Below are 14,322 nucleotides of genomic sequence, written 5' to 3' on the forward strand. Positions count from 1 at the left end.
GTGACCACAAGGCAGACTTTCCCTGAAAGTACAAGGCACATAAAATTTTCACTTTTATTTATTTTTATTTATTTTATTTTTGAGTGGAGGTAGTGTAATTTGGACTCCAAACTTAATGACTTCAGGCTCTTTGATTACGAATTCTTAAAATAGTCTTACTTTATCCAGGAACTAAAGCAAGACAGCTTTGTGTCTCCACACTGGGAGAATATACTTGTATAGTTCTTCACAATTGTCAGACTACCTCCTGATCCATTGTCTTCCCTCTGTGGTCAAAATCCTAAGAAGTCTGGCTATACGCTGGTGAACAAGTTACCTTTAGGAGAACCTGGCTTTTGTCTTCTCTCTTCACATATTTAAACATGAATCCTAGTGTGTGTAAACTCACAGCCCCTCTCTAACCCCCTTCCATGCCAGCTGCTGAACCCATTAATATATTTATCCCTCTTTGTTTTGTTCTTTTTTCCTGGATCCTGAAGATTTCTATACTGTCTGGATTATGGGATAAACACATTTGTTTATCATTCTAAATAGATGCATAATTATCACCTTAAAAAGCAATTTATCAAAAAATAATTTCTCATCAAGACCAGTGATATTTTATATTAGCTACTGAAAAGTTTGGCAACTCAGGCTCATCTATTCTTGGCTGTCTGCCCCACCCACACTGCCCCGCTACACTTTTGGTAATGCTGGAGATTGAAAACAGGAAATGGTTGTAACAGTAATGCTGCAATACTGAGCCACATCCCCAACCTTGTGTACCATTTTAAGTGTCTCATTTCAGGTGCTCTAAGAGTCTTCCTTTAATTTTCTGGGAATCCTGGCAAGAGCCAAAGGGAAGTAGCCAGGGTAGTCTTGAAGAGTCCTGAACTTGGCTCATCTGTTGCTTAGTTATATACGATTAGGCCACAGTAATAACCTTGGAATTTAAAAATTAGCTGCATTTGTATATATTGATATATAATATTTTTAAATTTATGGGTCAGGAATGAGGAAAGAAAATTAGGAAAAAAAGTTACCTGAAACAAAAGCAAAGAAACCATTTGAATTTTTCTACCCTGAATTCCTAAATAACTTACTAAAGAACTATTAATTTTGGTTAGCCTTTTTTTCTGAGACAAAATCGCTCTCTCTGAGATCCACCTGACTCTGCTACCTGAGTCGTAGTGTGACAGGCCCCCAGACCTTGTCACAATTGATTCCATGATAGAAGTACTATTCAGACTAAAACTCAGCACATAGACAACTAACAAAACTAAAACAAAGGCTTAATGCATCAAAATTTCCCACAGTTACAGCAAAGTCTTTGAATGTACTAACCTTGATTTTTGGCTTTTGGCCAGTTATTCTTGTTAATTAAAGTATGTCAACCCAAAATATAGTTACTGTGCTTAAAAGCTCACCCTGAGAAAGGCCTGGGGGCTATACTGGGATCCCGAAAATCAGGTATAGTAGCCAGCTAATAAAGATTTTCTATAGGCCTAAAGCCGTGTCTGAGCAGTCTTCTCTGGTGGATACCCCACGTTTCTGGAGGCTCCAGTGAGACCCCTCGATTCAGTGGGAGTCTTGGAGCCCCCTTGGAGTGTGGTGGTCAGGGGACTCACGGGGTTTGCAACCTGAGATTTTCCAGGTCCCTAGAGATCCCTTTGATGAATCACTGCCTAACGCTTCATCTGACACCCTTATCTCAAAGGGAAACAAATTAGAAAGTCACCTCTTCTGTCACCTCTAGAGATAAGTCTGGGTAAGGTGCCGTGTGTCTGGACACATAGGAGAGGTTATACACGGTTGCTGATACAGTCCAGGATCCACTGAGATGTCACTGGACCCCTCTGTCTGTTCAGGTGTATGAATGCATGGTGGCCACCCCTGGGTGTTTTTACCGTGTGTCTCTGTGTGTCTGTCAGTTTGGTTTTTCTGTATTAACTAGTGGCTTTCTCTGGTGTACGATCCTCTTGTTATCTGGCTTAAGACCTGTGCCCCTCTTGTTGGGGATCCAAGTCCTTCTGTCTCTGCCAGGTCACCCAGAGAAACCCTAAATCCTCTACCTGCCCCACTCTGGGAGCAGGACTGTTGCTTATTTTGTTGCTTGACTCCTGTTTATGGTCAGGGTTGGTCTCTAGGGAGGTGGGGGCAATCTGAGTGCCACAGGGAGGGGGGAACAGCTTCCCCAGGTGAGCATTCATTCCCTTTACTCTGTTCCATGCCTGCTCTAAGCAGCCTAGGGAAAGAAAAAAAGTTCCCCTGGGCTGAACCTGAAGGAAAAGAGAAAGTTCTACTCCTTTCTTTCTCATGATTTGTATCTCCCTTTAAAGCACTGAACTATAACACCCACCATTCTCTGAAGAAAGTAAAAAAAAACAATAAAACAAAAACCCCCCAAACTGTCCCTAGCTGGGCAGGTCAATTGCAGCCATACAATGTAGTCTGGAACAGATTTTCCCTTTTGTCCAATACTGATGAAAAGACTTTAAACCAACTTTTGCTAGGTCCTTTTTACAGTATTAATGACAGTTACTACAAAGATTCCCTTTGTCACAGTTGGCTTCACATAATAATCTGTCACATAATCTGAAAACCACTGTCATCTCTGAGAAGACACAGATTACAGATACCAAGCGAAATTTTGGTGTGTTACCCTCTGCCAGAAGAGACCATGCACCTAGGACTGGCCCAACACCAAGCTAACCAGTTCGGCCAACTCCGGCCAGATTAAACACCACCCAACGACCTGGGAAACACGAAGGAAAACTGCAGTCCTATCCCCTGGCCTGAGGAGACAGACATCCTGGTGTCCTGTCAGTCACTATGGAATATGCCTCACCTGCCTGTGAAGAAACCTGGGACCTCTGATTCTCATGAGTCTGATTCCTCCAGAAAAACATGTGTATAGCGTCTTAGACTTGAAAGACGCATTCTTCGGCCTCCCACTGGAAGAAGTGAATTAACCCATCTTTGCTTTTAAGCTGGCAGACACAATAGGAGGTTACAGTGGGCAACATACAAAATGCAGACTTCTGGCCCCTCTCTCAAGGTTTCCTGGGAAAATAGATTACAAAGGGCACTGAAGGACTGCTGTGAGAGCTACAGACCTTGGCTACAGAATGGGCTAAGAAAGCCCAACATGTAGAAGGCTTTGTATCTGGGCTACCAGGTGAAGGGAGGTAAGAGGAGCATTTAAAAAAGCAGGCTGAGGGGTTGGGGATTTAGCTCAGTGGTAGAGCACTTGCCTAGCAAGCGCAAGCCCCTGGGTTCGGTCCCCAGCTCTGAAAAAAAAAAAAAAAAAAAAAAAAAAAAAAAAAGCAGGCTGAGCAAGCTTCAGGAAGCAAGCCAGCAAGCAGGACCCCTCCATAGCTTCTGAGTCAGCTCCTGTCCTGATTTCCTTTGATGGTGAGTTGCAATGTAGAAATGTAAGCCAAATAAACCCTTTCCTCCCTAACTTGCCTTTTGGTTACACCAAAAGAAACCCTAGCTAAGACAGAGCCTGTCTCAGAGTAGGATTCCTGACATTCTTTAAAATACCAACTCTAAAGATTGGAGACAGGTTCAAGAGTTCTCAGGTGCAGCTGGATGTTGCTGCCTCTGGATACAAGAGTTTGTGGAAATAGCAAGGTCTTTATACCCTAGAATAAGGGGAGGAGGGTACTAAGCCCCTAATCTAGTCGACTAAGAAAAATGCATTTGAAGCTTTTAAAAACAGCTCTGATTTCTGCTCCAGCCCTAGATTTCCTAGATGTTCCAAAATCTTTTCATCTGCTTGTCCAGGAAAGGAAAGACAAAAGGAGTTTTAACCCAAACTTTGGGAACATGGAAATGCCCTATGAACTACTTATTTAAACAATCTGACCCTGTAGACACAGGATGTGGCCTTAGACACCTGTGTAAGAGCTGTGGTGGCTACTGCTAGTTTAATAATAATAAAAAAGAAAAGCAAACAAGTTAACTCTGGGTCAACAAGATCTTACACTCACAGCATGGTTGTGGCTCTCCTGAGAGGTACATCAGAATTCTGGATGTCTAATGGCTGTGACCCAGTACCAGGCCCTACTCCTGGCCCACCACTGACTATCATTTGAGAAACCCACAGCTATCAATTCATCTACCCTCTTGCCTGCTATCACAGGTGCTCATCCAAGACTGTCAGATCAAAGAAAAAAGGTATGTGGGAGCTGGAATGGTTATTTTACCGAAAACAATTTATACAAGTGACCAAAGCAACAACCACAAAAAATAAAATTAACAATAACAACAGTCCCCCCCCAAAAAAAAAGAAAAGAAAAAAAGAAAAAGAAAGAACAGGAAGGTAATGGCAAATACGTAGACTATCCAAGAGACCCAGCCTCCCTCTGAGTCCACTGCTAGCTTTCTCCTGTTTCAGTCCAGTGATATGTCTGGGTTAGGCAGACAGCCAAAGGGATGCTGAAACCAACATGGAAAAGACTCTACATGGTGATTTTCTCCACTGCTGTGACAGTGAAGGCTGCTGGTATTATCCCAGGGATTCCCAGATCCAGGTCAAGAAAATGGACGCCACAGATGCTGCCAAATGAACACTCCATTGAAATCAAGGTTTCATTGAGTCCGCAGCCCTTCCATCCCCTGGCCCTCTACTTCCTCCTGAGTCCTGTGTTTTATACTAGGGCATGAATGGAGGGTCACGGTCCAGCCCTCACTGCCCTCAGGAAGACAGATACGAGGAAGGTGCTGGCTGTGTGATTATAGACTAGCATCCTATATCCCATCTTGCCCTTACTTGCCGATGCCTACTTTAAGTGTCTGTATAGAGAAATGAAAAGATAAGAAAAGTTATCACCTTTTGAGATAAAAATACAGAGTTTACAATTCTATGTATGTCCTACAGCTAGGCCCCCTAACTGCCTGAAATGAGGGAATTTCCATTGCAAAACTTTGGAGTTACAAAACTGAGGCTTCCTGAAAAATTCCTTTTAAAAGATTCTACCCTTTGGAAAACAGGAAAAACCCGAGGAAACAGACTCTATTCCACAGGAAGGGACTCTGGGGATAGTGTATCAGCTAGGATTGCAGGTTATGCTTAGACACTTAGCCCCCATACTACATAGGGATAGAAACTAACCAGACTGTCAGTCACTGATGACAAAGCTCACTGTGACTGGGGCTGTCCGAATTAATGTTGGAGGACTTACAAGAGGCTAAAACTTGTCTAATATCCAAAACTTTTAAATTAACTTATGCACTTCCCCTTATTCTGATTCCTGCTATTCTGCCTTATGGGTTAATTCATATGGATAACAATAATATTACCGGGCAGGGGCATGTACTAATGGTTTGACTAAATGAGCTTCTTTTTTTTTTTTTTAAATGTTTTCTCTGTGTAGTTTCGGTTGTCCTGGAACTCACTCTGTAGCTCAGCTGGCTTTGGATTCAAAGAGATCTGCTTGCCTCTACCTCCCAAGTTAAAGGTAGGTGCCACCTCTGCCTGGCAAATGTGCCTCTTCTTATGCCTTCCAACTAAGTAGACAGGTTAATCAGGATGTAAAGGTACTAAACGCTTCTGTTAGAGTCCTTTGTAGAAATGTGTTAATTCTATGCTACTTTATTAGGAGTAATGAGAGAAAGTCTTTCAATGGCTAGGAAAGTACCAGTCTCTGTTCTCTTGGTCCCCCTGGCTAACTACTCTGCTATCAGCACTGCCTAGGCCTTTAATTCTCATTCTGAGTGGATTAACATTCTAAGTGGATTCTGCATCTTAAACTAAGACAGAATGAGTCTGGATTTGACTCATTCACCAAGACCAGGAGGGAATGTAATGTAACAGGGACTGGACATTAGTAGGCCCTAGATTTTAGCACAACTAACTCCATAATCAAAGTGCCATTCAGGCTGCAAAACTAAAACAAAGACCCAGTCTATCAAAGTCCATAGTTATGGGACAGTCTTTGAATGAACTAATGTTGCTTTCTGGTTTCTGTAGTTCTGCTTTTGTCTACCTGCTCTTGTTAACGGAATGTCAACCCAAGACATGGTTTTTATGCTTAAAAGGTCACCCTGAAGCCAGGCATTGGTGCTGTACGCCTTTACTCCTGCCACTCTGTAGGCAGAGGCAGGTGGATCTGAGTTCAAAGCCAGCCTGGTCTACAAAGTAGGTTCTAGGGCAGCCAGGGCTATATAGAGAAACCCTGCCTGACCTCGCTCTAACCCCCTACCCCCAAAAAAGCTCACTGAGAAAGGTTCAGGCCTACACTGGGATCATGGTCACTCACAGTAGTCACCAGCTGGCTAATTAAGACTTTCTACTGGCTTAATCCACGTCCAAGCAGTCTTATCAGTGGACTAAAGACATGCACCACTGTGGTACCATGAAAGGTAGCATGGTTTCAGTTAAGGCTTGAAGCCCCAGAGACCTTGAAGGGACAGTAGGAGCTTTGCCTGCTACTGGGCACCAGGCCCCTGTTACTAGCCACAGTCCCCCATAGATTTGTGGCTATCAGTCATATAAGGGCAATGCCCCAAGCCCCTCCACATGTAGAGGACATGAGGTACCTAGAGGCCTGCAGGCTTAGCCAATGAACTTTCGTTCCCAGACACTCCTACCTGCAAAAGTTATTTAATATCAGGCTTATCCTGAAAAGTGGGGTATGGTTTTACACATCCACTTTCCACCATGACAATAAATGCTTTAAAACCATGGACTGTCTCTTTTCAGCGGGATCCACAGAGATGCCCTTTGCCTACAGAGCCACTGTCTGATCTCCTGTAGAAGGAAGGCCTCTTTGCACTCCCAGCCACAACTGCCACCAAGCTCAAGCCAAGTCTGCCAGGACTGTCCATCTCGGCAGGACCAGCCAGAGCTCCCCCTGCCCCCTACTCCCCGCCCTGGGCTGGATCCGGCCTACGGGCCCCCACTCCATTCTCAGCTCTTCTGCAGCTTCCAGGGGCGCCTGGATGTCCAAGAGCCTGAGAACCAGGTGGCTCCAGCCTCTCTGCAGGCCCAGGAAACCCCGTGTCAGCTCTGGCTGTCCTGCATCTCAGATTGTGCTTTCTGGGGGCTTCCCTATAGCCCAATATCCTCCTGGTGACGGGTGTGGGTTAAATGCAGTCAACCCCCATGCCCTGCCTCCCCGAGGGGCCATGCCCTGTGGCAGGGCAGACATGGGACCAGCAAACCTTACATATCACCACACCTGGCTTGGTTAGCACATTTTTAAATCTGGACAAAAGTAGATATTTACTGTAATCAACAGAAGATATAATTTTTGTAACTGCTGGTGTTCAGGAATTGTCACTCAAACCAAATACTGATCTCAGTTAAACAAGCATACTTTATTGACATACACTACAATACTGGGTGTCCAGAATGCAAAAAAAAAAAAGGACTCATGTGTACAATTTTATGCTTTTCTGTTTGTTAGGAAAGATGCTCCTGATCACAGATTTTCCTTTTTTTCCTTCCTTCCCTTCTCCTCTTCCCCTCTTCCCTTCTCTCTGTTTTGAAACAGAGTCTCACTGTGTAGGCGTACTTAGCTGTCCTGGAATTTAGTTTGTAGACCAACCTACCCCTAAATGCCTCTGCCTCCCAAGTACTGAGATTACAGGTGCACACCACTGTGTCTGGCATGGATCCTGTTTCTTTTGCTGGAACTGAACGGCCTATGATACGTATCTAATCGTCTTGTGGGATCTTTTCCTTGTCACATTTCTCACTCATGTGTGCATATTAGAGGAAAGCTTCCAGGAGTTACTTTTCTCCTTCTACCACGTGGGTTACAGAGATCAAACTCAGATGTCAGGTGGCAGGCACCATTACTCACCAAGCAGTCTCATCCTTATCCCCTTCCTTCCTGCCTTCCTTCCTTTTCAATTGAGACAAGGTTTCCGTGTAACCCTGGCTGTTCTGGTAGACCAGGCTATCCTTAAACTCAGAGATGACCTGCTGATGCCTTCCAGATTAAAGACATGCACCACCACTGCTTGGGCTTCTTTCCTTTTTTTTTAGGACAGGGTCTCACTATGTAGACCAGGTTAGCCTCAAGCTCACAGAGACCTACCTGCTTCTGCTTCCTCAGGGCTGGGATTAAAGGTGTGATTCCTTGAACAGACCCGTGACACGCACAAGTCCTTAAGTGGCAATGTGAGCAGTAACTCTGGAGTCAGTTACCTGCTTGACCAGTAAGCCGTGGCTCCAAATCCTCTCCAGAAGGTCACAGAGGCTGGCGATCAAGGTGTTCTCTTCCAAACCCGTGATGTTTGCTTCTCCGTGGCCCAGCTCCACTGCTTCATGTCCCATCTTCTCTACCAACATGCGTTTGGTCTAAAACATTATGTGTGCTTATAAATCGCCACAGCAGTGAAACTCGAAACCAAGGAACCAATTCTAGGTCTCGCTTCCCTCACTGCAATTCTAATTACAGATTTTCCAGTCACAATTTCTTAACCTGGTGGTCAGCTGGTTGGAGTAATTTTATATCTCACTATTTTTTTTTAAAGATTTATTATTTTATGTATGTGAGTTCACTGTCACTGTCTTCAGACACACCAGAAGAGGGCATCAGATCCCATGACAGATGGCTGTGAGCCACCATGTGGTTGCTGGGAATTGAACTCAGGACCTCTGAAGAGCAGTCGGTGCTCTTAACCACTGAGCCATCTCTCTGACCCCGTATTTCACTATTCTATATTTTACTATTATGTCAGAGAAATGGAAGGGCACCAACAAAACAATAAGATAATATTTGTAAGGCATTCTCATGTTGAAAAAATATTACATATAATTTAGATTATTAGCTTCTGTAACAGTATAGGTATCTTCAACTTCTGAAATTGTCTGGAATCTAGAAAATGCATTATCTGACACCAGAACCTTATTCTGTCACCATAGCTTGCCCTTTGCTGACTCTAGCACTTGACAAACAAAAGCGATCGCTACTTAAGCCAAAACTACAGCAGAAGTGAGCAGCTCTATGCTCTTTCTTTTCTTCCCTTCTTTCCTTCCTTCCTTTTTGTCTTTCTTGTTTTTCTTTTTTGGGAACTCCCTAGTTTATATGTGAACTAGGACCACCACCTCCCCCTTTCTCTCTTTTTTGCTCACAAAGATTTTTTTTAGTAAAAAACCAAAACCAGTTTCAGGTAAATGGTTTTCCACCTAAGCTGGTCTCACACATAAAGTGAGAAAGCAGCTCCTCTAGGTGGGACCCTGCCTAACTCACTAGTATACACTGATATTGAAAATAGTGCTTTTACTGACTATGATAACAAGCTACCCCGTATAGATGTAGTTTTGTGAATCTATGTCATATTTACTGACCTATAACATAGTTAAGATCTTTTCCCTTCAGCACATACCACATGTATGAGTACAAGCAAGGCTTTATGCAAGTATATACACAGGCACAAAGTAACATTCTTCGTATAACTTACGAGTGGCTTAACATCATGCTGAAGAGGAAGACAAGGGCTAGAGAGATGGTTTGTGAGTAAAAGTGCTTCTAAACACGCCTGACCATCTGAGTTCAGATCCTGGGAACCCATGTAAAAGCTTGTTCACATCTGCAATCTTGGTGCTACTACGGAAGGTTTGGGATGAAGCTCATGGCCTGCTGTTTTGAAACAGCCAAGGTTGTGGCAAGAAAGAGGTTGCCTCAAAATGAGGTGAATGGTATGAACTGACTCTGTTGTCCTTTGATTTCCACACACACACACACACACACACACACACACACACACACACACACACACACACGCTTATCCCAAGGCTCCCAAGACTTCATGAAAGCTTATGACTTCAGTGAAGAGCATATTAAGTCTATGCCACAAAAAAGGTTTTCTGGGGGGTGGGGTGGGGTTGGAGAAGTATCTCAGTGGTTAAGAGCACTGGCTGAGGACCTGGGTTTGATTCACAGTACCTCATGGTAGCTTACAAGCATCTGTAACTCCAGTCCTAGAGGATCTGACGCTCTCTTTGGCCTTGTGGGCACTGCCCACATGTAGTACACAGACATATATCCAGGTAAAACACCCATACTCATACAAAAATAAAATAATAAACTTTCTTTTTAGGGAAGCTACAGGCACAAATGGAGTTGACTCATCCCATCGTATCCACACACAGTGTAAATACGACTGCACACTGTCTGGCAGCAGTATACGTACCTTCATTCTGCATTCTTTCAATAAGCCTTCTACAAATTTCCAGTTGGTTTGTGCAATCACAGCAGGTGAGAGATCTGACAGCTTTGGTTGCCTCAGGTTTTTTCCTAAACTTCGTGCCTCTTGCATGTATTTCTAAAAATCAGGAATATTTTAACGTATTAATATCATATATTCTTTTCTACTTGTAACTCACATATACAAATACAACAAGCACGATGTAAAATAAAAGCCGTAAGTATATGTGTATAACAGCAACTAAGATTTTAGTGCTCTTGATAGAAGGCAGAGGACATGTGTACTCCTGAAACCAGTTAACTCTTGTGAAAGGAGAGTGACAGAAACTTTATTAAGTTGAAATGCACTCAAAACCAGGAGTTTCACTGAGTTTAGTCACCAGAATTATTAGTTAGGAGCAAGGTAAGAGTAAAATATTTAGGTGTTTAGTCTTGTCTGAAATGGAAAAATGGAGTGGTTCTCAGGTCACTGGCTTCCTCTGATCCACTTCTCTCTGCAGAGACTTTAAATCCCTCAGTCATCAAGGGCGTTACTTGCCACCCAAACCCTTACCTCTAATTAAGTTTTGATAGTACCAGAATTGTGTTGAAGTTAATTTTTATGACCTCAATCAAATCAGCTAATGTCTAAGGATGATGCATCTCATTGTATGGTGTTAGCTCACAGAAATGTGCTCCTAACACGGGGTTGGGATAAGGTGAGTGGGAGGACTCTTAGATGTTTGCATAAAACCTCCCTTGCTTTGTTCTATAATCCATAGTATTATGTCCAGAGTCTTCTGTTTACTCTGAGGAGACAGACAGACAGACAGACAGACAGACAGACAGACGTACACACACACACACATACACACACACAGAGAGAAAAAATTCTAAGGTTCTTGAACTTTGTTTAGTGAATTTCCATAAAAGCCAAAAACAGGGAAAAGGGTATAGCTCAATTGGTAGAGAGCTTTCTTACTATGCACAGGTCTTGGGATCAATCCTGAGCACCATGTAACCATGTTTGGTGGTGCATACTCATGGCCTGGACACTTGGAAGGTGAATGCAGAAGCACCAGTAGTTCAAGGTTACCTTTGTTTACACGGCAAATTTGAGTCCAGGCTGGGATACTTAAGACCACATTTCAAAACCTTAATAGCAAACAGGCAAACAAGCAAACAGAACACTGCTGCCCACATACCTTGTTAGTAGAGAACTATGTTTTCTGTGCTTGTATGCTACCTGAAAAACCTCATCTAGACTTTTGCCCAAGATCTCAAGATCTTTGCTCAAGATCCCCAAAGATCCAAGTGTCTTAAGACTACATTTTTGAAGAACTGCTCTAAAAAATATATATTATATATTATCTACCATCTATCTATCTATCTATCTATCTATCTATCTATCTATCTATCTATCTATCTACCTACCTATCTATAGTAAAACTAGTATTTTGTTGAGGGAGAGAGATTGCAAGCTAGTGAACTGATACATCTGCAGGCACAGATGTAAATCCATCCTTATTATCTTAAGGGGAGAATCTGATAGTGTAGAAAATGATGTGTAAAATCCTTCATATTCTTTAAATGTATGAGAATTTGTTTCCCCTTTAGAGGAAAATTAACCTGTTAAAGCTGCTGAAAATCTTACTGATTAATCTTTCAATGTTCATGACAAAAGGCAATTATTAACAGAATAATAAAACCTTTTCCCAGTCTAATAATTTACAGAATCACTGAAAAAGCAAATGAATTCTCCAAATAGCAGTTTCTTCAGCACCTATGCGTACTTGTCTGTTTTAAATACTATTCAAAGGAAAAAAAAAGGGGAGGAATTGAGATTGAATTTTCAAGTAAGTAGATGTAGGAAATAAAATCAGTTTCAGAAAAATCAATCTGAGCTACAAGGCAGCATCCCTATGTGAGAACTCTATTTTCATTTACGGACAGGATCAAAAACTAGATATAAAGATTGGTAAAAAATAAATTTTTAACATTTAAAGAGCTTTCCCACTACTTCAATTGTAGAGTGCATGGTTAGCATGTGCAAAACCCTGATTTGATCCCCAGCACCATATAAAAACTGGGTGTGGCGGGGTGGATGAGATGGCTCAGTAGTGCTGAGTGTGTACTGATTTTGCAGGGGACTTGAGTTTGGTTCCCAAAACCTACTTAGGACAGTTCACAATGCCTGTAACTATAACTACAAGAGATTCTGGGCTCTTTTCTGGCCTCTGAGGGCACTGTATTCATGTGCCATACACATACCCAGACAGACAGACAGACAGACAGACAGACAGTCTCTCTCTCTCTCACACACACACACACACGCACACACAGTCTGTCTGTCTGTCTGTCTGTCTGTCTGTCTCTCTCTCTCTCTCTCTCTCACTCACACACACACAAAGTAAAAATACCCAAAACAAAACACCTGAGTGAGGTGGTGTCCACCTTCAACCCCAGACCATGGAAGCAAGGCATGCAGAGCCTGTGAGTTTGAGGTCAGTCAGGAATATGGTTGATATCCTGTCTCAAAATGACAACCACCACCCAGAAAAACCAACCAACCAAAGGTGAAGCAATAAGCCATTAGGGAATATATGTGAAATCGCAATCTTGTTCAATAAACACGGAACTAAATGCTCTTTAAAGAGCAGATTATTGTAAATGGAAAGGAATAACATAATGAGGAAGAGTTGTAAGTCAGAGTCTTGGAGTATCTGTATCCTCAGGTGAGCAGCAGTTAGAGCAGACTGCTATGCACGACTAATGGAAGAGACCTGAGCCTGGACATTAGGAGTCCTGTGCTGCAGGCTTAGCCTGGCCTTTGTATGCCCATTTAACTGTGGGCAGATTTCTTGCTTGTCAGGTAAATTATGTCAAGTTAGAGAAGAAGATCTCAAAGGCTCCTCTTAGCACTAATACTCTTTGACAATGAGTGAGTTTTCTGAAACACAAAATGTAGACCAGGAGATTAAAGTAAAATGGTACAGAGACAAACATCTAGCTAAAGAAAAGCTGATGTTTAGCCACTTCTGCACTTGTGGAAAAAATGCTTAAAATAAAAAAGAATTATAATACATTCTTCCCCAACTTATGAAAAGCAATTTGTTACTGAGGACACACACACACACACACACACACACACACACACACACACACACACACACACACACACACGTAAATATACACATACATAAATACACAAAATAAATACACATACATATGTACATACATACATACATACATACATACATACATACATATCCCCAAAGACTCAGGACTTGAATGTCACTTTACTGTTAACATTATAGAATTGCTTGTGTGAGTACATTCCAACACAAACAGGCACAAACAGGCTAGATGAATCGGTAGAGATCAAAACATGCCACATGCACTCTTATGTGTGGGCCATTCAGGCAGGAACTTCTTGTGAAGCACTTTCAAGGCAAAGGACATACCAGGCAGCATTCAGAGAAGGACTTTTTAGGAAGCCGTGCAGGAGGAGTTGGGCCCTGATCCCACTCCCAGAATGCCATGGAGTTCTGGCAGACCAAAAGTTCCCCGGAAGGCTAAAATGATGGCGATGTTTCAATGACAGAAAAGTAGAAAAAGGACAAGAAAGGAAAAAAAAGAAAGCAAAGATAGAAAGAAAAGCAAAACCTGTGTGCACACAATACAGTCATGGCAACAGGGGCGGGGCAGCAAAGGAGAGGCAATGAACAGGAAAGGCTTCAGCTCTTATGAAAATGCTTAAAACCACACATGTATGAACACAATCACAGAAAAGTGAGGTTTGGAATGACGCTTTCTGCTGTATTTCTACACATCTGAGCTCATAAAACGGTTAACAGAATTTCCGATTGCATTTTCTTTTCATTACAAGAAATAAAATATTATTATTAAAACATAATTTGAATTTTATTTTCAATGAAGACAAACAGCATATTTAATATAAGAACACTTCTAGCATATCTAAAAGTGGGATCAACAAACCAAGGACAGAGAATATGTTAATGTATCTTTACTTACCCAGCCTAAATTATATTTGAAACTTAGATAGAGGTGTATCTCAATATCTCTCCCTCCAGGAGACCTACTGACCAGAAATGCACCCTAGTAAAACTTCCGTATAATTTAATACAAAGGAATAAATCCCTGTCTTAGATGAATAAAAGGATAAAACTGGAAAAGT

General features: G+C 42.2%; 1 protein-coding gene across 6 annotated transcripts in view; it reads right to left on the reverse strand.

Annotated features, from left to right (window-relative positions):
- Positions 1-14,322, reverse strand: part of Dennd5b (DENN domain containing 5B) — a 132,974-nt gene that overhangs the window by 35,638 nt on the left and 83,014 nt on the right. For 5 of the 6 annotated variants that reach the window (XM_039108923.2, XM_039108922.2, XM_039108926.2 and 2 more), the window contains 3 exons: positions 10,132-10,263; positions 8,141-8,293; positions 1-22 (listed from right to left, as the gene is read on the reverse strand). The exon at positions 1-22 is cut by the window's left edge and continues 57 nt beyond it. In XM_039108923.2, the coding sequence (XP_038964851.1) occupies positions 1-22; positions 8,141-8,293; positions 10,132-10,263 (307 nt within the window). The remainder of the gene's footprint in view (positions 23-8,140; positions 8,294-10,131; positions 10,264-14,322) is intronic. The other variant, XM_039108925.2, reaches the window with a different exon arrangement.

Source organism: Rattus norvegicus, chromosome 4 (genome assembly GCF_036323735.1).
Source record: "Rattus norvegicus strain BN/NHsdMcwi chromosome 4, GRCr8, whole genome shotgun sequence".
NCBI classification, from domain to species: Eukaryota; Metazoa; Chordata; class Mammalia; order Rodentia; family Muridae; genus Rattus; species Rattus norvegicus.